This window comes from Tachyglossus aculeatus, chromosome 3, assembly GCF_015852505.1.
Source record: "Tachyglossus aculeatus isolate mTacAcu1 chromosome 3, mTacAcu1.pri, whole genome shotgun sequence".
Taxonomy (NCBI): Eukaryota; Metazoa; Chordata; class Mammalia; order Monotremata; family Tachyglossidae; genus Tachyglossus; species Tachyglossus aculeatus.
The window spans coordinates 7,398,275-7,422,501 of NC_052068.1; the positions used below are offsets into that span (position 1 = coordinate 7,398,275).

General features: G+C 43.9%; 1 protein-coding gene across 14 annotated transcripts in view; it reads left to right on the plus strand.

Moving 5' to 3' along the window:
* JAKMIP3 (Janus kinase and microtubule interacting protein 3) overlaps positions 1 to 24,227 on the plus strand; it is a 199,181-nt gene that overhangs the window by 144,837 nt on the left and 30,117 nt on the right. For 11 of the 14 annotated variants that reach the window (XM_038743751.1, XM_038743753.1, XM_038743756.1 and 8 more), the window contains 9 exons: positions 7,720 to 7,866; positions 9,469 to 9,600; positions 10,599 to 10,634; positions 11,847 to 11,906; positions 12,912 to 13,040; positions 14,220 to 14,348; positions 20,022 to 20,105; positions 22,992 to 23,054; positions 23,193 to 23,291. In XM_038743751.1, the coding sequence (XP_038599679.1) occupies positions 7,720 to 7,866; positions 9,469 to 9,600; positions 10,599 to 10,634; positions 11,847 to 11,906; positions 12,912 to 13,040; positions 14,220 to 14,348; positions 20,022 to 20,105; positions 22,992 to 23,054; positions 23,193 to 23,291 (879 nt within the window). The remainder of the gene's footprint in view (positions 1 to 7,719; positions 7,867 to 9,468; positions 9,601 to 10,598; positions 10,635 to 11,846; positions 11,907 to 12,911; positions 13,041 to 14,219; positions 14,349 to 20,021; positions 20,106 to 22,991; positions 23,055 to 23,192; positions 23,292 to 24,227) is intronic. The other 3 variants (XM_038743752.1, XM_038743755.1, XM_038743760.1) reach the window with 1 other exon arrangement.

Consider the following 24,227-nt stretch of genomic DNA (forward strand, 5'->3'; position numbering starts at 1 on the left):
AAAACTGCCCTCTCAAAGGTCACCAATGACCTCCTGCTTGCCAAATCCAACGGCTCATACTCTATCCTAATCCTTCTTGACCTCTCAGCTGCCTTCGACACTGTGGACCACCCCCTTCTCCTCAACACGCTATCCGACCTTGGCTTCACTGACTCCGTCCTCTCCTGGTTCTCCTCTCATCTCTCTGGTTGTTCATTCTCAATCTCTTTTGCAGGCTCCTCCTCCCCATCCCATCCCCTTACTGTGGGGGTTCCTCAAGGGTCAGCTCTTGGTCCCCTTCTGTTCTCAATCTACACTCACTCCCTTGGTGACCTTATTCACTCCCACGGCTTCAACTATCATCTCTACGCTGATGACACCCAAATCTACATCTCTGCCCTTGCTCTCTCCCACTCCCTCCAGGCTCGTATCTCCTCCTGCCTTTAGGACATCTCCATCTGGATGTCTGCCCGCCACCTAAAAGTCAACATGTCCAAGACTGAACTCCTTGTCTTCCCCCCCAAACCCTGCCCTCTCCCTGACTTTCCCATCACTGTTGACGGCACTACCATCCTTCCCATCTCACAAGCCTGCAAACTTGATGTCATCCTCGACTCCGCTCTCTCGTTCACCCCTCACATCCAAGCCGTCACCAAAACCTGCCGGTCTCAGCTCCGCAACATTGCCAAGATCCGCCCTTTCCTCTCCATCCAAACTGCTACCCTGCTCGTTCAAGCTCTCATCCTATCCTGTCTGGACTACTGTCTCAGCCTCCTCTCCGATCTTCTATCCTCTTGTCTCTCCCCACTTCAATCCATACTTCACGCCGCTGCCCGTATCATCTTTGTCCAGAAATGCTCTGGGCATGTTACTCCCCTCCTCAAAAATCTCCAGTGGTTACCAATCAACCTACGCATCAGGCAGAAACTCCTCACCCTGGGCTTCAAGGCTCTTCATCACCTCGCCCCCTCCTACCTCACCTCCCTTCTCTCCTTCTACAGCCCAGCCCACACCCTATGCTCCTCTGCCACTAATCTCCTCACCGTGCCTCGTTTTCGCCTGTCCCGCCGTCAACCCCTGGCCCATGTCATCCCCCTGGCCTGGAATGCCCTCCCTCCCCACATCAGCCAAGCTAGCTCTCTTCCTCCCTTCAAGGCCCTACTGAGAGCTCACCTCCTCCAGGAGGCCTTCCCGGACTGAGAACCCTCCTTCCTCTCCCCTTCTTCCCCCTCCATCCCCTCTGCCTTACCTCCCTTCCCCACAGTACTTGTATATATGTATATATGTTTGTACAGATTTATTACTCTATTTATTTATTTATTTTACTTGTACATATCTATTCTATTTATTTTATTTTTTTTTGTTAATATGTTTGGTTTTGTTCTCTGTCTCCCCCTTCTAGACTGTGAGCCCACTGTTGGGTAGGGACCGTCTCTATATGTTGCCAACTTGTACTTCCCAAGCACTTAGTACAGTGCTCTGCACATAGTAAGCGCTCAATAAATACGATTGATTGATTGATTAATTGATTGATTGATCCAGGGCTCTGTGTTGAGCACTTCGGAGAGTACACTGAAGTTACAGGACACAATCCCAGCCTTTAAGGACCTTGCAGTCTAATGGGTTTGATCAGTCAATCAATCAATCAATAGTATTTATTGAGCACTTACTGTGGACAGAGCACTGTACTAAGCTGTGGATTTGTATCTACCTCAGCGCTTAATACAGTGCTCTGCACGCAGTAAGTGCTCAAAAAATACGTTTGAACAAATAAGCACTTAGGAAAGTAATAATAATAATAATAATAATGGTACTTAAGTGCTTACTATGTGCCAAGCACTGTACTAACTGATAGGATAGATTCAAATCAAACAGGTTGGGCAAAGTCTCTGTCTCACATAAGGCTCCCAGCCTTAATCCCCATTTTCCAGATGAGGTAACTGAGGCCCAGAAAAGTGAAGTGATTTTCCCAAGGTCACACAGCAGACACAAGAGAAGCAGCATGGCTTAATGGAAAGAGCACGGGGTTGGGAGTCAGAGGACGAGGGTTCTAATCCCGGCTCCGCCACTTGTCTGCTGTTTGCCTGGCACATAGTAAATGCTTAACAGATACCGTAATTATTATTATTATTATTTCCTCAAAAATACCCCAAAACACCAGAAGGTATCTGGATTCTGGTTCAAATCAGTTTAAATAAAATGAGCACCTTTTGGGGAGAGAAACTATTGGATTTCCAATTTTTAAGGTTTGCTTACTGAAGAATTTAGCAATTCGATGGAAGCTTTTTCATTTTTCATCCATTTCAGAGAGAACGTTTCAACGGTATCAGATTTAGAAGTCCAGATAGAGGTAAACAGACTGAGACCAAATCAAGGAAGAGCATGAGAAAAGTCTGCTGACATTATCAACCAGATTGTAGTTATGGCTTGTGACCCCCTCTTTCCTGGAAGGCAGAGAAAGAAAGAGAGGGAAAGAGAGAAAGAAAGAGAGATAAAGTAAAAGAAGGAAAGAGAGAAAGAGAGAAAGAAATAAAGATAGAAAGAAAGAAAGAGAGGAAGAGAGAGAAAGAGAAAGAGGAAAAGAAAAAGTGAGAGAGGAAGAGAGAGAAAGAGGAATCAATCAATCAATCAATCGTATTTATTGAGTGCTTACTGTGTGCAGAGCACTGTACTAAGCTCTTGGGAAGTACAAGTTGGCAACATATAGAGACAGTCCCTACCCAACAGTGGGCTCACAGTCTAAAAGGGAGATACAGAGAACAAAACCAAACATACTAACAAAATAAAATAAATAGAATAGATATGTACAGGTAAAATAAATAAATAAATAAATAGAGTAATAAATATGTACAAAGATATATACATATATACAGGAAGAGAAAGACAGAAAGAAAGAGGAAGAAAGAGGGAAAGAGAATGAGAAAGAAAGAGAAAGAGAAATAAGAGAGAGAAAGAAAAAGAAAGAGGAATAGAAAGAGAAAGAAAAAAGAGAGAAAGAGAGGAAAAGAAAAAGAGAGAGAGAAAGAAAGACAGAGAGAGAGGGAGAAAGAAAAAGAGGAAGAGAGTGACAGAAAGAAAGAGGAAGAGAAAGAGAAAGAAGGAAAGAAAAAAGAAAGAGAAAGACAGAGAAAAAGAAAGAGGAAGAGAAAGAAAGAGGAAAAGAGAAAAAGACGGATTGAAAGAGAGGGAGAACGAGAAAGAAAATCCTGAAGAGAAAGACAGAAAGAGAGAAAGACAGAAAGAAAAAGAGAAAAAAAGAAAGAGCCTCCCACCCCTCCAGGCTCGGACTGTAAAAGCCTTGGAGCGCCTGAGTCACCAGTGGGGAAATCGATTGCTATCCGCCAATGACAGGGTTTGCCTGTGACAGAGCAGTGTGAGGTTTAGTTACAAGAAATGGGGCTAGGCTGACAGACCCCTTATAATCACAGTCCCTGTCCCACATGGGGCTCACAGCCTCAATCCCCATTTTACAGATGAGGTCACTGAGGCCCAGAGAAGTGAAATGACTTGCCCAAAGGTCACCCAGCAGACAAGTGACAGAGCTGGGATTAGAACCCATGACCTTCTGATTCCCAGGTTCGGGCTCCATAAGCTACTTTATGAATACTATGTGCCAGGCACTGATCTAAGCACTGGAGTGCAAACAAGATAATCGGGTTGGACACAGTCTCTGTCGTTTTAGACTGTGAGCTAGTTGTGGACAGGAATGTGTCTGTCTGTCTGTTCATTCATTCATTCATTCATTGGTATTTATTGAGCACTTACTGTGTGCAGAGCACTGTACTAAGTGCTTGGGAAGTACAAGTTGGTAACATATAGAGACAGTCCCTACTCAATAGCGGGCTCACAGTCTAGAAGTTTTTCTGTTGGACTCTCCCAAGCACTAAGTACAGCGCTTTGCACACAGTAAGCTCTCCATAAAAACGAATGAATGAATGAATAGGGCTCACCATCTTAATCCTCATTTTACAGATGAGGGAACTGAGGCCCAGAGAATAATAATAATAATAATGATGGCATTGATTAAGCGCTATGTGCAAAGCACTGTTCTAAGCGCTGGGGAGGTTACAAGGTGATCAGGTTGTCCCACGGGGGGCTCACAGTCTTCATCCTCATTTTACAGATGAGGGAACTGAGGCACAGAGAAGGGAAGTGACTTGCTCAAAGTCACACAGCTGACAAGAGGCAGAGCTGGGATTTGAACCCCTGACCTCTGACTCCAAAGCCCATGCTCTTTCCACTGAGCCACACTGCTTCCTGCTTCAGAGAAGTGAAGTGACTTGCCCAAGGTCACACAGCAGACGAGTGGCGGAGCCGGAATTAGAACCCAGGACCTTCTGACTCCCAGGCCCGGGCTCTACCCACTACGCCATACTGCTTCTCCACATAACAGACACTTTCTCCACATAACAGACATGTTCCCTACCCACAGTGAGCTTACGGTCTAGAGGGGGAAACAGACATTAATTTGGAGTGGGCTTATTGGAGGGAGAGGATTGAGGTGACATGGTGAGTTCTGAGAAGTTAATGGTTTCAGGAGAGACAGCAGCAATAACTGTTTTAAAATAATAATAATAATAATAATGATAGCATTTATTAAGCGCTTACTATGTGCAAAGCACTGTTCTAAGCGCTGGGGAGGTTACAAGGTGATGAGGTTGTCCCACAGGGGGCTCACAGTCTTAATCCCCAATTTACAGATGAGGGAACTGAGGCATAGAGAAGTTAAGTGACTTGCCCAAAGACACACAGCTGACAAGTGGCAGAGCCGGGATTTGAACCCATGACCTCTGACTCCAAAGCCCGTGCTTTTTCCACTGAGCCGGTGTTTCCATTGACAAACCACTGGGTCCCTTGGACCCAGCAAGATCAGGCTCCAACAATCAGTTCAGTGGGTCAGTCGTATTTATTGAGAGCTTACTGTGTGCAGAGCACTGTAATAAGCTCTCTGTAGACTACACTGTGTGCTCCTTACGAGCAGGGAATGTGTCTTTTTATTGTTATACTGTACTCTCCCAAGTGCTTAGTACAGTGCTTTGCTCACAATAAGAGCTCAATAAATACAATCGAATGAATGCATGAATAAGTGCTTGGGAGAGTACAGTACAAAAACAGATACAGTCTCTGCCCACAAGGAACTCACAGTCTAGAAAGGAAGACAGAAATTAATGGAAATACAGGTGTTTTGGAAAGCAGTATGGCATAGTGGGTAAAGCAGGGGCCTGGGAATCTGAAGGTCATGGGTTCTAATTCCAGATCCACCACTTGTTTGCTGTGTGACTTTGGGCAAGTCACTTCACTTCTCTGGGCCTCAGTTACCTCATCTGTAAAATGGGGATGAAGATTGTGAGCCCCATGTGGGACAACCTGATTACATCGTATCTACCCCAGTGCTTGGCACCTAGTAAGCGCTTAACAAATACCATTATTATTATTATTATTATTATAATTACCACTTGTCTGCTGTGTGATTTGGGCAAGTCAGTTTACTTCTCTGGGCCTCAGCTACCTCATCCTTAAAATGGGGATTGAGACTGTGTGCCCCATGCGGAACAGGGACTGTGTCCAACCAGATTTGCTTGTATCCACCCCAGTGCTTAGGACAGTGTCTGACACATAGTAAGTGCTTAATAAATGCCATAATTTTTATTTATATAAACAGGTATTGACCCTTGCCTAGACTTGTAAGAGAGAAGAGCCCTGTCTTCCTCCCACCCTATACTCCAGCGCTGGCAACCTGGGAACAGGCGTTCCCATTCATTCATTCAATCATTCAGTCGTATTTATGAGCGCTTACTGTGTGTAGAGGACTGTACTAAGTGCTTGGGAGAGTACATTAGAAGAATAAAGAGACACCTTCCTTGCCCACAACGAGCTTACAGTCCAGGGGGGGAATGCCCACCATTCCCATCCTCCCAGGCCCGGGCTGGTCTTGATTTGGGGGTGCCTCATCTCAGACCCCACCTCCCCATCCATGTGACCTCCCCCACCTCCCTCAGTTTCTCCTTTTGCTCCGGAAATAGCCTGGGTCCAAACAAGATGCAAGCTCCTTGAAACCCAGAGGGGGTTGTATCACTGGATTGGTCAGGGAATGTGTCTGTTCTATTGTTATATCGTACTCTCTAGTACAGTACAGTGCTCTGCACACAGTAAGCACTCAACAAATACAGGGCACTTGATGGACTGGCACAGTTGGAGTCAACAGTCAGATTCTCTTACCAATCAGGTAATGGCAATCACTCAATGGGTAGAGCAAGCAGCACGGCCTCATGGATAGAGCCCAGGCCTGGGAGCCAGAAGGTCATGGGTTCTAGTCCCTGCTCCACCACTTGTCTGCTGCGTGACCTTGGCCAAGTGACCTGACGTCTCTAGGCCTCAGTTACCTCACACCTAAAATGGGGATTGAGATGTGAGCCCCATGTGGGACAGGGACTGTGTTCACTTTGACTTGCTTGTTGACAACTTGTACTTCCCAAGCGCTTGGTACAGTGCTCTGCACACAGTAAGCGCTCAATAAATACGATTGATTGATTGATTGCTTGTATCCACCCCAGCACTTAGAACAGTGTCTGGCACACAATAAGCGCTTAACAAATATCACAACTCTTATTATTATTTTAAGAGTTGTAGACTAGCAAGCCACACACATCTCATGTACCTGACTTGTGAGGTACCCGGAATATTGAAAGTTTATCAATATTGAAGCAGCGTGGCTCAGTGGAGAGAGCCCAGGCTTGGGAGTCAGAGGTCATGGGTTCTAATCCTGGCTCCGCCACTTGTCAGCTGTATGACTTTGGGCAAGTCGCTTCGCTTCTCTGTGCCTCAGTTCCCTCATCTGTAAAATGGGGATTAAGACTGTGAGCCCTCCGTGGGACAACCTGATCACCTTGTAACCTCTCCAGTGCTTAGAACAGTGCTTTGCACATAGTAAGTACTTAATAAATGCCATTATTATTATTATTATTATCATAACCCCTGGAAAGGTGCAGAGGGAATGGAGCAAAAAACGTAAGTCCTTTTCCTTTCCATGCCTAGGGATTCACTCTTCATTCAAGGGTACTTGGGAGCCAGAGAATCCAGTGATGGTTGAATGCCATATATAGTGACCTCCAATTTGTAGGAGTATGTGGTAATAGGAATGTTGATGGATACCTATTAAGCACTTAAACACTGTGCAAAGTACAGCGTGGCTCAGTGGAGAAGAGCATGGACTTTGGAGTCAGAGGTCATGGGTTCAAACCCTGGCTCTGCCAATTGTCAGCTGTGTGACTTTAGGCAAGTGACTTAACTTCTCTGTGCCTCAGTTACCTCATCTGTAAAATGGGGATTGAGACTGTGAGCCCCACGTGGGACAACCTGATCACCTTGTAACCTCCCCAGCGCTTAGAACAGTGCTTTGCACATAGTAAGCACTTAATAAATGCCATCATTATTATTATTATAGATTTGAGATAATCAGATTAACCCCAGTTCGGTCCCACTCCAGGCTAAGAGAAAGGGAAAGCATTTGACAGATGAGGAAACTGAGGCCCAAAGAAGTTAAATGACTCACCCAAGGTCACTCAGCATGTATGTGGTGGAGCCGGGATTAGAACCTGGGTCTCCTGACACCCAGACCCGTGATGTTTCCATTAGGCCATGCTGCCTGCATTTTAGCACAAATTCTCTCGATATTCATTGTCAGACAGAACAAGGATCATTGTTTCATTCACCTAATTGCAAAACGCTTTGCTTTTTCAGCTGAAACGCCTCCGAGAGGCTGAAAGTCAGTACAAACCCCTGCTGGATAAAAACAAACGTCTCAGTCGGAAGAATGAAGATTTATCCCATTCTTTACGTCGAATGGAAAATAAATTAAAGTTTATTCAACAGGAAAACATAGAGATGGTAAGACAGAGCCTCGTGGAAGTTATATTCATTTGAGACTTAAGGTTGAGCTGAAAGAAAAATGGGGTAAGAATTGGATCTACTTTGAGCCATAACCTCGAAGCCACAACCTAAGCCAGTTTTTTATTTGGCTCTCTTTCTTCCTTCCTTTCTTTCTCTCTTTCTTTCTTCCTTTCTTCCTTCCTCTCTCTCTTTCTCTCTTTATTTCTCTCTTTCTTCCTTCCTTCCTTTCTCTCTTTCTCTCTTTCTTTCTTCCTTCCTTCCTTCCTTTCTCTCTTTCTCTCTTCCTTCCTTCCTTTCTTTCTCTTTCTTTCTTTCTTTCTTTCTTTCTTTCTTTCTTTCTTTCTTTCTTTCTTTCTTTCTTTCTTTCTTTCTTTCTTTCTTCCTTTCTTTCTTCCTTTCTTCCTTTCTTCCTTTCTTTCTATCTTTCTTTCTATCTGCCTTCCTTTTTCTTTGTTTTTCTGTCTTCCTTCCTTCCTTCCTCCCTCCCTCCCTCCCTCCCTCCCTCCCTCCCTTCCTTCCTTCCTTCCTTCCTTCCTTCCTTCCTTCCTTCCTTCCTTCCTTCCTTCCTTCCTTCCTTCCTTTTCTTTCCTTTCTTTCTTTCTCACCTCAGGGTGAGATTGTTTCTGTAATAAAGCACTCTAGACAGGACAGTCAGTCCATCAATCAATTTATTGAGCACTTACTGTGTGCAGAGCACTGTACTAAGCGCTTGGGAGAATGCAGTAATCAATCAGTGGTATTTATTGAGTGCTTGCTATGTGCACTACTTATAAGTTAAAGGAAAGGAAACAAGAGACTTTTAAAGGTATTAATTTATTGTTGTATTGTACTCTCCCAAGCACTTAGTACAGAGCTCTGCATACAGTAAGCATTCAGTACATACTATTGAATTAATGAATGAATTCAACCGTGTTTATTGAGCGTTAACTCTGTGCAGAGCAAGTACTAAGCACTTGGGAGAGTACAGTATAATAACAAACAGACACATTCCTGCCCACAACGAGCTCACAGTCTAGAGGGGAGATATACATTAATACAAATAAATAAAATGATTAATTAATAATCAATTAATTACAAGATATTTATATTGAGTGATGGGGGGCGGTGCAGGAAGTACTAAAGTGCTAAGTTTGTCTGTCAACTCTAGACTCCAGTCTCTAGATTATAGGCTCACTATGGGCAGAACGTGTCAACCAACTGTATTATACTGTACTCTCCTGAGCGCTTAGCACAGTGCTCTGCACACAGTAAGTGCTCAATGATGGACTAAAAAGGTGAAGACCATGTGCATAAGGGGCTCAGTGGGTGGGGAAGTCTAGAAATAAAGTGGGGTGATGTTGGAGAGAACAAACTCAAAGCCGGACATTAACAAGTCTTCTAGACTGTGAGCTATCATGAGCAGAGATTGTCTCTACTTGTTGCTGAATTACACCTTCCAAGCACTTAGTACAGAGCTCTGCACACAGTAAGTGTTCAATATATACTATTGAATGAATGAAGAGGATCAGAATCCCCCTGATTTGAGTGGTCCGGAAGGGTCGGAAGTCCGTGTGGTCAACTCACTTAATCACCCACAGTTTTCTCTTGGATTTTTCTCAGAGACAAAGAGTTGGAGCCATCAGAAGGCCGAGTTCCTTGAACGATCTTGACCAGAATCAAGAAGAAAGGGAAGTTGAATTTTTGAAACTTCAAATCGTGGAACAGCAGAATTTCATCGATGAGCTCTCCAAGGTAATATTGATTTATAGCACAGAGTCCATCGAAGTGTCAATCAATCTATGGTGTTTATTGACCGCTTACCTATGCCAAGCACTGTACTAAGCGCTTGGGAGAGTATAATGTCCCAAGGTAGGCGTATGTCCCTGTCCCCAGTGCTTAGTATAGTGCTTGGCATTACCTATTAAGTTCAAGGAAAAGGAAAAACAGACTTTTAAAGGTATTCATTTACTGTTGTATTGTACTCTCCCAAGTACTTAGTACAGTGCTCTGCACACAGTAAGCGCTCAATGCATACCATTGAATTAATGAATGAATTCAATCATACGTATTGAGCACTTACTGTGTACAAAGCACTGTACTGAGCGCTTGGGAGAGTACAGTAATCAATCAGTGGTATTTGAGTGCTTACTATGTACACTACTTACTAAGTTAAAGTCAGTGCTCTGCAAATGGGATCATGATATACTTCCTAGGGTTTCTTTAAAAAGTGATTTCTTTTATTGTTAATGGTAATTATTAAATGCTTATTTTAGACCAGGCACTGTACTAAGTGCTGGGGTAGGTGATAATAATAATGATGGTATTTGTTAAGTGCTTACTATGTTCCAGGCACTGTAATAAGTGCTGGAGTGGCTACAAGCCAATCAGGTTGGAAGCAGAGCTGTCTCACAGTCTTAATCCCCATATTTCAGATGAGGTAACTGAGGCCCAAGGAAGGGAAATGACATGCCCAAGGTCACACAGCAGACAAGTGGCAGAGCTGGGATGAGGATGCAGGTCCTTCTGACTCCTAGGGCCATGCTCTAACCACTAGGCAACACTGCTTCTTATTATAGGGGAAGTCCCCCCTGCTATCCACTCTTGGGGGAGGGGGGTCTTAGCTGTCACCCTGTAGGACATTCCCCCACCCTCCCCAACCCTACCTGATCTAATAACCAAACAATTCCAAACACTAAAGAGCTAGTCCTGTTTGACCTTGGTAACATTTAAAATATCTTTTTTTTTCCTAGACCCTTGAAACCGCTGGCTACGTAAAGAGTGTATTGGTAAGACCAACATCCCTTCAGATAATAATAATAATAATGATAATAATTGTGGTATTTGTTAAGCACTTACTATGTGCCAAGCACTGTTTTAAGTGCTGGGGTAGATACAGGGTAATCAGATTGTCCCATGTGGGGCTCACAGTCTTAATCCCCATTTTACAGGTGAGGTAACTGAGACACAGAGAAATGGAGTGACTTGCCCAAGGTCACACAGCAGACAAGTGGCGGAGCTGGGATTAGAACCCACGTCCTTTGACTCCCAAGCCCTGGCTCTAGTCACTAAGCCTTGCTCTGAGGGTATCTGAATTTTCAGCTCATCAGTGTATTTTTACTCCTCTCCCTGGAATTGTGCTGATTTCCTACAGCTTCCTAGTAATGTTCCTGGGACTGTTTTCATTCAGGCTTTATTCTGTTGGTCTATTTGTATTATCCATTGAATTTGAAGAGGACAGCACCGACTGTGGCTTAGTTGACATTTATGCGGTGTCCTTGTGGACACTGCTTCAACTGCTACCCTGATAGACAAATGGTTGGTTTGAACTTTGGATAAATGTTTAGAGAATTTTCCTACTTTGTCCATCTTTGAACTCACATTTCACCATGCGTAGCTGGGGAAGGAAGATGGTCTTTTGAAGGGAATTTCCTGTATCTGCTTTCTTCTCTTTCAGCCTCTTCCTCCTCCTTCCCTCCCCTTCTCTTACCTAAGACCTCTCCCATTAGCTTCTGCCCCTTCTGATTAAACAGGGGTAACCTTGGAAACAAGTTTGAAACGTGTTTGGGGGCTCCCAAAACACTGAACCCGAAAAGATTGTCTTTGGCGAAATAGCCAGTCATCACGTGTTGTTCAGAGGCTATACTGATCCCTGCAAATGGACAGCCATTCATTCATTCAATCGTATTTATTGAGCACTTACTGTGTGCAGAGCATTGTACTAAGTGCTTGGGACTGTGTGAAAGAACAATAAACAGACACATTCCCTGCCCATAATGAGCTTACAGCCTAGAGGGAGAGACAGACATTAATAGAAATAAATAAATTACAGATTATTACATGTGCTGGGTTAGAAAATTTTCTTATAGAATGAATTGACAGATTTTAAAATTTGTTCTCTTGGCCGGTTTTAGACAATGGAACTGAAATTTTGCCTGGTGGTATGTTTTTCAAAATGGAATAGTTGTTGGTTGGTTTCTCAATTATTATTATTTTTTTAGGAACGTGATAAGCTTTTACGGTACAGGAAACAGAGAAAGAAAATGGCAAAGCTCCCCAAGGTAAAAGAAATGTAATATTCACTTCAGAGAAATGCAACATATATTTTATTGATGATGAACCATAGCAAATTTACAATCTATACTTCTGGAGGATAAGTGAATTTGATTTCTTTTAAAAGCTTTGAGTGTGAAAACAAAAAAGATGTCAGGGCTGTTCTTATTTTGTTAAGAGAACATTTTTTAAAATACAGACACTTCTTTCAATACTCTCCCAAGCCATAGCACAGTGTTATGCACTCTGTAAACACTCAATTAATACCATTGATTGAAATAGATAATTAAGTGGAGATGCTCATCATGAAAGGTAAGTTCATTCATTCATTCAATCATTCAGTCATATTTATTGAGCACTTACTGTGTGCAGAGCACTGTACTAAGTGCTTGGGAAGTACAAGTTGGCAACATATAGAGACAGTCCCTACCCAACAATGGGCTCACAGTCTAGAAGGGGGACACAGAGAACAAAACAAAACATGTGGACAGATGTCAAGTCATCAGAATAAATAGAAATAAAGCTAGATGCACATCATTAACACCATTCATTCATTCATTCATTCAGTCATATTTATTGAGCGTTTACTGTGTGCAGAGCACTGTACTAAGCGCTTGGGAAGTACAAGTCGGCAACATAAAGAGACGGTCCCTACCCAACAGTGGGCTCACAGTCTAGAAGGGGGAGACAGACAACAAAACAAAACATATTAACAAAATAAAATAAAAGGAATAAATATGTACAAGTAAAATAAATAGAGTAGTAAATATGTACAAGCATATATACATATATACAGGTGCTGTGGGGAGGGGAAGGAGGTAAGGCAGGGGATGGGGAGGGGGACGAAGGGGAGAGGAAGGAGGGGGCTCAGTCTGGGAAGGCCTCTTGGAGGAGATGTTGAATTATTATGTATAGTAATAATAATAATAATTGTGGTATTAATACTACAAAGAAAAGGAAAGCTTTTTGCCCTTGTTCTTTGTTTGGGTCTTAACCCATTGTCTTTTGGTCAGAAGCCGGTGGTGGAGACATTCTTTGGTTACGACGATGAAGTTTCCTTGGAATCTGACGGTTCTTCAATATCCTATCAGACAGACCGAACAGATCAAACCCCATGCACTCCTGAGGAAGACCTGGAAGAGGTGATCTTTCTCCCTGCCCGAGGACAGCAGGGCAATTCTTTGCATTCTTATGTTTTTGCTGTTACAATCGTTTTCTGCAGTTGGTTTGCATTATCTCCTGAATAGATAATGAGGCACATTATATTTCACTGATTTGTATTTAATTTATTCACTTCAAGTGGCCTCGTGGAAAAAGCACAAGCCTCAGTGTCAGGACACCTGGATTTTAGTCGTAGCTCTGTCACTGTCCTACTGTGTGACCTTGGGCGAGTCATTTCATATCTCTGGGCTTGCTTCCTCATCTCTCAAATGGAGATAAAAAAAATACGTGCTTCTCCCTACCACATGAGGATGTTATGAGGATAAAGTGAGACTACTTGGGTGAAAGTGCTTTGGAATTTTTTTGTAGGTGCTATATGGAAAAAAGCCCTTATCATTACCATGATTCTTTGTTGTTCTTGTAGAGCAAACTGATTTTGAGCAACGTAGTCCATTGTGCTAGAATGAATGGGTTATGTTCTCGAAGAAGGCAGTTTGGTTCAGTACACACACAAAAGTCACTTGCTTCTTCCAACATCACATCGTGTTCTGTCCAGACGGACACACATTGTGAGGAGAAGGTTTCCCGGTAGTATTCTAGCCAGGTCATGTAGCAAAAACCCATTTTATGGAAGAACTGGGCATATTGGAAAAAACGGCTCACAGTCAAAGTGAGTCTTCTGGCGTGAACTTTGGGTGTCTTTGGGCAGATCACTCATTTCCCTGAGACTCTCTCCTTTTCTGTGAAATGAGGTGGCAAATCATTGCCTCCATTTTTCCTGAATTGGTTCCCAGCAAAAAAGATTTAAGAGAAATCTTGTAGCAAATAAGTAAAGTCCTCAGAAATAAACACTTCTTTCTCCTTCCTTCTTTCCCTCCCTTATTTTTTCTTTCTCTCTCCCTTTTCTCTCTTTCCCTTTTTCTCTCTCCCTCTCTCCTTTTTCTCTTCCTCCTTTTCTCTCTCCCTCTTTCTTTCTCCCTCTCTCCCTCTCTCCTTCTCTCTTCCTGTTTTCCTTTCTCCCTCTCTCCTCTTCTCTCTCTCCTTTTCACTCCTTTCTTCCCACCCCTTTTCTCTCTGACACTCTTTCTGTGCCCGCCCCGCATCTCTCCCTTTTTCCTGTCTTTTCCCCTGCTTCTGTTTCTCTCTCCTCCCCAATGCAGGGAATGGCCAGAGAAGAAACAGAGCTGCGATTTCGACAATTAACCATGGAATACCAGGCTTTGCAGCGAGCGTATGCTTTGTTGCAGGAGCAGGTCGGAGGAACGTTGGATGCAGAACGAGAAGTTAAGGTCTAAATGACTTCTATTCCATGAAAATAAAGGCTTGTAGTCCAACCCCACTGTCTCCACCCCAGTGGGCGAGAGCCCCTGATTGACCATTTTTTGGAGGATTCAACAGTCCTCTTCACCCCCATGCCCGGCCTCAAGTGGGGCACCGATCGATGGTATTTACTGAGCGCTTATTCTGTGAAGAGCACCGTACTCAGCACTTGGGAAAGTACAATGCAGTGTGATAGCCAAGATCTCTGCTTCGGATTCATTCGTTCATTCCCACGTACTTATTGAATGCTTGCTGTGTGCAGAGTACACATGAATAAATGAATTCATTCATTCAGTCATATTTTTTGAGTGCTTACTGTGTGCAGAGCACTGTACTAAGCACTTGGGAAAGTACAATGCAATGGATAGCCAAAATCCCTGCTCTTGAGGTGCTTCCAATTCATTCGTTTATTCATTCATATTATTGAGTACTTACTGTGTGCAGAGCACTGTACTAGGCAATTGGGAAAATACAGTGCAGTGGATAGCCAAGATCCCTGCTCTCAAGGTGCTTCTAATTCATTTGTTCATTCAGTTATATTTATTGAGTGCTTACTGTGTCTGGGGCACTGTACTAAGCGCTTGAGAAAGTACAGTGCAGTGGATAGATGAAATCCCTGCTCTTGAGGTGCTTCCAATTAATTCGTTCATTCAATTGTATTTATTGAGCGCTTACTATGTGCCAAGCACTGTACTAAGCACTAGGGAGAGGCCAATATGGACAGACACATTCCCTGCCCAGAATGAGCTTACAGTCTAGCAGGGGGGACAGAAATTAAAGTTAATTACAGATGAGGGAGTAGCAGATTTTAAGGCTATTTGCATAAATTATCTGGGGCCATGACCAGAGGGAACTGACCTTTTATTGTAAGAAGTGGCTAGGGGAAGGAGCCCAGGCCTGCATGTCATAGGACCTGGGTTCTAGTCCCAGCTCTGCCACTTGTCTGCTTTGTGACCTTGGTCAAGTCACTTCATTTCTCTGGGCCCCAGTTTCCTCCTCTGTACAATGGGGATTAAAACTTAGAGCCCTTCTTGGGATAGGGACTATGTCCAACCTGAATAACTTGTATCTACTCCAGTGCTTAGGACAATACCTGGCACATACTGAGCATTTAACAAATGCCATACATTTTAAAAAAGGCCTGGCTTCTAATCCCACCTCTGCCATATACCTGGGGTGTGACTTTGGGCAAGCCATTTCCCTTCTTTGTGCCTCAGTTACCTCTTTTGTAAAATGGGGATGAAGATTGTGAGCCCCATGTGAGTCAGGGACTGGGTCCAACATGGTTAGCTTGTTTCTTACCCAGGGCTTATATTGGTGTGTAGTAAGCACTTAACAAATACCATCATCATCAGTGCCTGATACATAGCAAGCAGCTTGGCTCAGTGGAAAGTGCCCGGTTTTGGGAATCAGAAGACTTGGGTTCTAATCCCGACTCCATCACTTGTCAGCTGTGTGACTTTGGGCAAGCCACTTAATTACTCTGTGCCTCAGTTACCTCATCTGTAAAATGGGAATTAAGACTGTGAGCCCCACGTGGTACAACCTGATTACCCTGTATCTCCCCCTGCGCTTAGAAAAGTGCTTGGCACATAGTAAGCGCTTAACAAATGCCATCGTTATTACTATTATTATTGTTATTATCATTATCAAATACCACTAAATAAAGGTGGGATGGGGGTTGGGAGAGGTGAGACAAAGGTAGGGAATGGGAGGGTCTGGACTTCAAAGAGCCAAAGGCCATAAACTGCCATTCTGGATAGTAAACCCTCAGATTCATTCCATTGTATTTTCATTCAGTCATCTGCTGTGTGACCTTGGTTAAGTCACTTCACTTCCCTGGGTCTCACTGACCTCATGTGTAAAATGGGGATTGACACTGTGAGCACTATGTGGGATGGGGACTGTGTCCAATCTGATTTGATTGTATCCATCCCAGCGCTTAGTACAGTGCCCCGCACATAGTGAGCGCTTAACACATACCATTATAATTATTATTTATTGAGTGCTTACTGTGTGCAGAGCACTGTAGTGAGCACTTTGGAGAGTCCACTATGACACTAAACAGACCCATTCCCTGCCCACAACAAGCTCAGTTGATTTCAGAGGCCCAGGCTGAGTATATCTCAGTGTCCGGCTCCAGAGGTTGGAGGCCGTCCCCGGGGAAGGGGAACTCACGACGGTGACTATGGCGGCGGTAGGGCGGGAAGGGTCTGTGTTCGGGATTCTCCATGGACGGGGATTCGGTCTGTTCATTCAGTGAGAGAGCAGGGTGTGTCCATCCACTGAGTGGGAATAATCCACTCATTCCACCTTGGGCCTACACTTCTACCTGGGCAAAGAGAGGAATCCAGAAGCCATCCCGGTGGGGAGAGAGGTCGGGGGTGGCTCCTCTCTCTCCAGAGGGTACCCACTCCTAAATATGGATGGAAGGCAGGGGCCTGCATTTTTTGGCACAATAAGCAGGGGACAAAGTGTTCAATAAGTACCATCAATTCGAGAAGCAGCATGGCCCAGTGGATAGACCATGGGCCCGGGAGTCAGAAGGACCTGGGTTCTAATTCTGGCTCTACCACTCGGTAACCTTGGGCAAGTCATTTCATTTCTTTGTTCCTCAGTTCCCTCATCTAGAGAAGCAGCGTGGCTCAGTGGAAAGAGCCTGGGCTTGGGAGTCAGAGGTCATGGGTTCAAATCCCGGCTCCTCCGCTTGTCAGCTGTGTGACTTTGGGCAAGTCACATAACTTCTCTGTGCCTCAGCCACCTCATCTGTAAAATGGGGGTTAAGATTGTGAGCCCCACGTGGGAAAGCCTGATCACCTTGTATCCTCCCCAGCGCTTAGACAGTGCTTTGCACATAGTAAGTACTTAACTAATGCCATTATTATTAGTAGTATCTGTAAAAGGCTCAGTACGGTGTCTGGAACATAATATGCGCCTAACAAATACCATTAAAAAACAAAATCTCTCAAATACTCCTTCTCTAGTAAGAGTTGACCATTCATTGTAACCCTGGCTCCACCCTGTGGATTTTCTGAAATTGTCTGACTCAGAGCTCTTTCAATCAGTCATATTTATCGAGTGCTTACTGGGTGCAGAACACTGTCCTAAACATTAAGGGCAGAACGAATATAATAAATACAACAGAGTTTGCAGGCATGTTCCCTGCCCACAGAGAGTTTACAGTTTAGAGGATGAACCATTTCATGTCATTTTAGCAACTAGGTGCAATCAGATGCTTCTCTTTTTTCCTCCTTTCGTGTCTGTTCTTTTCTAGAAAGCATTATAATTAGAAACTGCATTTATGTCATCCAAGTTAATTTTCTTATTTAATAAGGGATCAATTTTTTTGTGCGTGCTCTGACATCGCAGAGTGACATACTTATGACATATCTACAGTCTATGAAAATGCATCTTCAGTGAGCTTACAGAGAGGTTTTTTCTGGGCTAAAATGGTTGGAAACAGTAGTGTTGGAACTGAGCACTTACTGGGTTCAGAGAGCACTGTACTGAGCGGTTGGGGGAGTGCAATAGAGTTGGTAGACTCACTCCCTACCTTCAGGGAGCTTACTGTGAGCAGAACTCTGTAATGAGTGGTGGGGAGGAATATCACAGAATTATTAGAAGAGAATTATAAAAGAAGCAGCATGGCTCAGTGGAAAGAGCACAGGCTTTGTAGTCAGAGGTCATGAGTTCAAATCCCCACTCCGCCACTTGTCAGCTGTGTGATCTTGGGCAAGTCACTTCACTTCTCTGTGCCTCAGTTACCTCATCTGTAAAATGGGGATTAAGACTGTGAGCCTCAAGTAAGACAAGCTGATCACCTTGTATCCCCCCAGCGCGTAGAACAGTGCTTTGCACATAGTAAGTGCTTAACAAATACCACCATTATTCCCCTTCTAGACTGTGAGCCCATTGTTGGGTAGGGACCGTCTCTATACGTTCCCAACTTATACTTCCCAAACGCTTAGTACAGTGCTCTGAACACAGTAAGTGCTCACTAAATACGATTGAATGAATGAATGAATGGAAGCAGCCCAGTTTGTTCTGCTGTCCTTGCTCCTCCTCCTCACATTTTTTGTTTGTTTAAATGGTATTTGTCGAGCATTTAGGAGGTGCCATGCACTGTACTAAGCACTGGGGCTGATACAGGCTGATCAGGTAGGACACAGTCCCTGCCCCACATGGGGGCTCACAGTCATTCATTCATGCATTCATTCAATCATATTTATTGAGTGCTTACTATGTGCAGAGCACTGTACTAAGCACTTGGGAAGTACAATTCACCATGAGAGACATGCCCTGCCCACACCGGGCTCACGGTCTAGAAGTGGGAGACAGGCATTAAGATAAGTAAAAAGGCATCAGTAGCATCATTATAAATTATTTTCCAGATGAGGTAACTGAGGCCCAGAGAATAAGAATAACAATAATAATAATTGTGGTATTTGTTAAGTGCTTACGTGACTCAGTGGAAAGAGCCCGGGCTTTGGAGTCAGAGGTCATGGGTTCAAATCCCGGCTCCGCCAATTGTCAGCTGTGACATTGGGCAAGTCACTTAACTTCTCTCTGTCTCAGTTACCTCATCAGTAAAATGGGGATGAAGACTGTGAGCCTCACGTGGGACAACTTGATCATCTTGTAACCTCCCCAGTGCTTAGAACAGTGCTTTGCACATAGTAAGCGCTTAATAAATGCCATTATTATTATTATTATTATTATTATTATTATTATTATGTGCCAGGCACTGTACTAAGCGCTGGGGTGGACATAAGCAAATCGGGTTGGACACAGCCCTGTCCCACGTGGGGCTCACAGTCTCAATCCCCATTTGAGAGATGAGGGAACTGAGGCCCAGAGAAGTGAAATGACTTGCTCAAGGTCACACAGCAGACAGTGGCGGAGTCAGAATTAGAACCCAGGTCCTCTGCCCCCCAGGCCCAGGCTCTAACCATTAAGCTTTGCTTCCTCTCCACGTCACCTGGAGGAACATTCCATAGTCAGCCCTGTGGATGCATCAGTGGATTTCTTCACAATCTGAAACCATCTTTTCATTGTTGGAAAATTGTCGGAAGATTGTGTTCTTCACAATATGGAAAACAATCTTTTCCATAACCCGTTTTTGAGTAGGGATTGTCTCTATCCGTTGCCTAATTGTACTTTCCAAGTGCTTAGTACAGTGCTCTGCACACAATAAGCACTCAATAAATGCGATTGAATGAATGAATGAATGAATGAATGAATAACCTTCTCCCCACTTTGAGCTATAGCAGTGTTGCCTAATGGAGAGAGCCCGGGGCCTGGGAATCAGAGAACCTGGATTCTAATCCCAGCTCTGCCACTCATCCCCGTGTGACGTTGGGCAAGTCACTCGACTTCTCTGTGCCTCAATTCCATCATCCATTCAGTGTCTGTTCTCCCTCCTGCTTAGCTTGTGAGCTCTTTGTGGGACAGGGACTGTATCTGATCCGATGAATTTGTAGCTACCCCAGTGCTTAGTGCAGTGCTTGACACATAGTAAGCGCTTAACAAATACCATAATAATCACGGCTGAGGAGCCAACAGTCGAGCGGGGAAGGATGGAATGCTACGTTGGCATTTGGGTTTTAGAGAAAGTTTGATGGCTCTCTTCTCCCATCCTACAGACTCGTGAGCAGCTACAAGCAGAAGTCCATAGATCCCAAACCCGGATCGAAGACTTGGAAAAAGCCCTTGCTGAACAGGGGCAGGTAAGGTTCCAGAACAACTTCGCTAGAAAAATTCTCTATTTGTTAAGCACTTACTGCGGGCCAAGCGTTGTTCCAAGGGCTGGATCGTCAAGATTGAAAAATTTCAGGTCAACCAGGGCCATTTTTTTCTCTGTAAAATTATAGTCCTTCCAAGTAGACAGGCTCTTACAGAGCCAATAGGGAACAGCACCTTTGCTTTCTGGGAAAATTAGTCAAACCCTTTTTTCCTATGGTACCTTAGTTGTTCATACATTCATTCAGGGTGGCCTAAAGCACGGGCCGGGAGTCGGAAGGACCTGGCTTCTAATTCCGGCTCTGCGACTTGCCTTCTGTGTGACCGTGGGCAAGTCACTTGCTTCTCTGGGACTCAGTCACCTCATCTATAAGTGCTTAGTGCAGTGCTCTGCACACAGTAAGTGCTCAATAAATATGACTGAATGAATAAAATGGGGATTAAGAGTGTGAGTCCCATGCGGGACAGGGACTGTGTCCAACTTGATTATCTTCCCCAGCACTTAGAACAGTGCTTGGCACATAGTAAGCAATTAAGAAGTACCATAATTATCATTATTATTATTCATTCATTCAAACACATTTACTGAGTGCTTACTGAGTGCAGAACACTGTACTAAGCGCTGGGAGAGTACAAAATAACAATAGACACATTCCCTGCCCACAGTGAGCTTACAGTCTAGAGGGGGAGACAGACATTGATACAAATTAATAAATAAAGTACAGCTATGGACATAAGTGGTGTGAGGTTAGGAGTGGGGCTGAATAAAGGGAGGAAGTCAGGGTGACATAGAAGGGAGTGGGAGAAGAGGAAAGGCTGGCTTAGTCAGGGAAGGCCTCTTGGAGGAGATGGGCCTTCAATAACGCTTTGAAGGGGGAAGAGTCATTGTCAGCTATGAAGAGGGAGGGCGTTCCAGACCAGAGACGGGATATGGGAGAGAGGTCAGAGGCAAGAAAGATGAGATGGAGGTACAGTGAGAAGGTTGGCATTAGAGAATGAGGTGGGTGGGTTGGGTTATAGTAGGAGAGTAGCAAGGTGAGGTACAAAGTGGGAAGGTGGTGGATGGCTTTGAAGCCAACGGTGAGGAGTTTTTGTTTGATGCAGAGGTAGATGGGCTACCACTGGAGGTTCTTGAAGAGAATGTTTTTGTAGAAAAATGATCCGTGCAGCAAAGTGAAGTATTGCCTGGAGTGGGGAGTGACAGGAGGCCGGGGGGTCAACGAGGAGGCTCATGCAGTAATAAAGGCCAGTTAGGATAAGTCATTGTATTAACGTGACAGCAGTTAGGATGGAGAAGAAAGGGCGGAATTTAGCAATGTCGTGAAGGTGGAACCCACAGGATTCAGTCTCTTCTCTAACAAAAGTTTGGAATGGCTTGATTGAAAAACAGTGCAGGCAAAAAATTCCAGAAAAAAGTCACAAGGTATTCTTTGAGCTTTTCCAGCTGCTTCATTCTGCCAGTTCATTTTCAAAGCATTATGGCTATGTAGACATTCCAGATTATATTTATAATGCATAAATGATAAGCAAGATCAATAAGTGAAATGTTTGTAAATATTTTACTCTCGGAAAAAAATGTTGCCCTACTTACCTGGTCTTTGAGCAAGCCAAGAGCATATAAGGATGAGATTTTCCCACATATTTAACCTGTTAATCAAAAATCCCAACACCTGCCAGGCAGGCATCATCGTTTAAGATTCCCTCAGCTCCCCAGAAAATTGTTTTGTTCTTTATCATTTACAAATAAGATTCATGAGTTGGAGAGCTGATTTTGGAATTGGTTTTCATATTATCTGTGCTGGAGGGAAAAAAAAATCAATGGAATAGAATTTTGGGGCATTGGGCATTGGGTTCATTAGAAAGGCCATGAGCACTCAATCAATCAATCAATGGTATTTATTGAGCACTTACTGTGTGCAGAGCACTGCACTAAGCATATGAGTTAATATCCATTATCTCAAGCTCTCCATCAGCTGTGCTTCCTCACTGGGTACAGATGCTTGAGATATAAGCTTGCTGTGGGCAGGGAATGTGTCTTATATTGCTGTATTGTACTTTTCCAAGCACTTAGTACAGTGCTCAGCACACAGTAAGTTCTAAATAAATACGATTGAGTGAGTCTTACTATGTGCAGAGCTTGGGAGAGTACAGTACAGGAGAATTAGCAGATACGTCCCCAAGTCATCAGTCCCTCATTCATATATTCACTTGTATTTATTGAGCGCTTACTGTGTGCAGAGCACTGTATTGAGCATTTGGGAGAGTAAAATAGAACAATAAACAGACACATTCCCTGTCCACCACAAGTTTACAGTCTAGAGGGGGAGACAGATATTAATATCAATAAATACATTTCAGATCTATACATAAGTGCTGTGGAGCTGGGAGGGGGGATGAATAAAGGAAGCAAATCAGGGTGATGCAGAAGGGAGTGGGAGAAGAGGAAAGGCTGGCTTAATCAGAGAAGGCCTCTCAGAGAAGATGGGCCTTCAGTAAAGCTTCGAAATGGGAGAGGAATTGTCTTTCAGATTTGAGGAGGGAGGGTGTTCCAGGCCAGAGACAGGACTTGGGTGAGAAGTTGGTGGCGAGAGAGATGAGATCATGGCAAAGGGAGAAGGTTAGTATGAGCTTGTGGGCAGGGAATGTGTCTATTTATTATTGTATTGTACTTTCCCAACTGCTTAGTCCAGCGCTCTGCTCACTGTCAGCACTCAATAAATGCAACTGAATGAACAAATGAATTGAAGGAGTGAAGAAGTGATGAAACTGGCTCCTTGGCCTGCCTCCTTGTTCGTTTCACTGCCAAGCAAACTCCTCTGCCTTTCCCCTTCTTCTGGAAGAGTTCAGTCTAAAGTTGCTGTCTTCTCTTTCAGGATATGAAGTGGATTGAAGAAAAGCAAGCCTTATATAAACGAAATCAGGAGCTGGTAGAAAAGGTAAGCTTTGGGCCGGATGCCTTTGAGACCAACAGATATAAAGCCCAGTCAGCCACTGCCTTCCTGGAGCCTGTTGGAAGGATCTGATGAGGTGGGCGAGGCTCACGCCGAACAGACAGACAACTTTTCATTCTGTAGATCAAACAGATGGAAATTGAAGAGGCTCGATTAAAGCATGATGTCCAGGACGTCAAAGATCAGAATGAACTTTTGGAGTTCCGGATATTAGAACTTGAGGTGAGCCATCCTGTACAGAAATGATAATAATAAAAATGTTAATAACAATGATGTTTTTAACTGGAGTGGATACGAGTGAATCGGGTTGTACACAGTCCTTGTCCCACGTGGGGCTCACAGTATTAATCCCCACTTTACAGATGAGGGAACCGAGGCACAGAGGATGTGAAATGTCTTAACTAGATGAGTGGTGGAGCCGGGATTAGAACGCAGGTCCTCTGATTCCCAGGCCCAGGCTCTTGCCACTAGGCTACACTGCTTTCTGTGACTTTCCTGAACCACTCTGTGCCCTTCCTGAGTCTTCTAGGTGGTTTTTACCCCTGGAATTCATTCATTCATTCAGTCGTGTTTATTGAGTGCTTACTACGTGCAGAGCAATGTAGCGAGTTGAATCAAGCTTTTGTTTTATGCTCAAAAATTTGCTCATATGATTATTAATGTTTAATGTTATTGTAGGGACCGTCTCTATATGTTGCCGATTTGTACTTCCCAAGCGCTTAGCACAGAGTCAGAGGCCAGGGGTTCAAATTTCGACTCCACCAATTGTCAACTGTGTGACTTTGGGCAAGTCACTTAACTTCTCTGTGCCTCAGTTCCTTCATCTGTAAAATGGGAATTAAACCTGAGCCCCCCGTGGGACAACCTGATCACCTTGTAACCTCCCCAGCGCTTAGAACAGTGCTTTGCACATAGTAAGTGCTTAATAAATGCCATCATTATTGTTATTATTACAGTGCTCTGCGCACAGTAAGCGCTCAATAAATGCAAATGAATGAATGAATGAATGAATGAAGCACTTACCATATGCCAAGCATTTCATTCATTTGTTCAATCGTATTTATTGAGCACTTACTGTGTATGCAGAGCACTGTACTAAGCGCTTGGGAAGTACAAATTGGCAACATATAGAGACGGTCCCTACACAAGAGTGGGCTC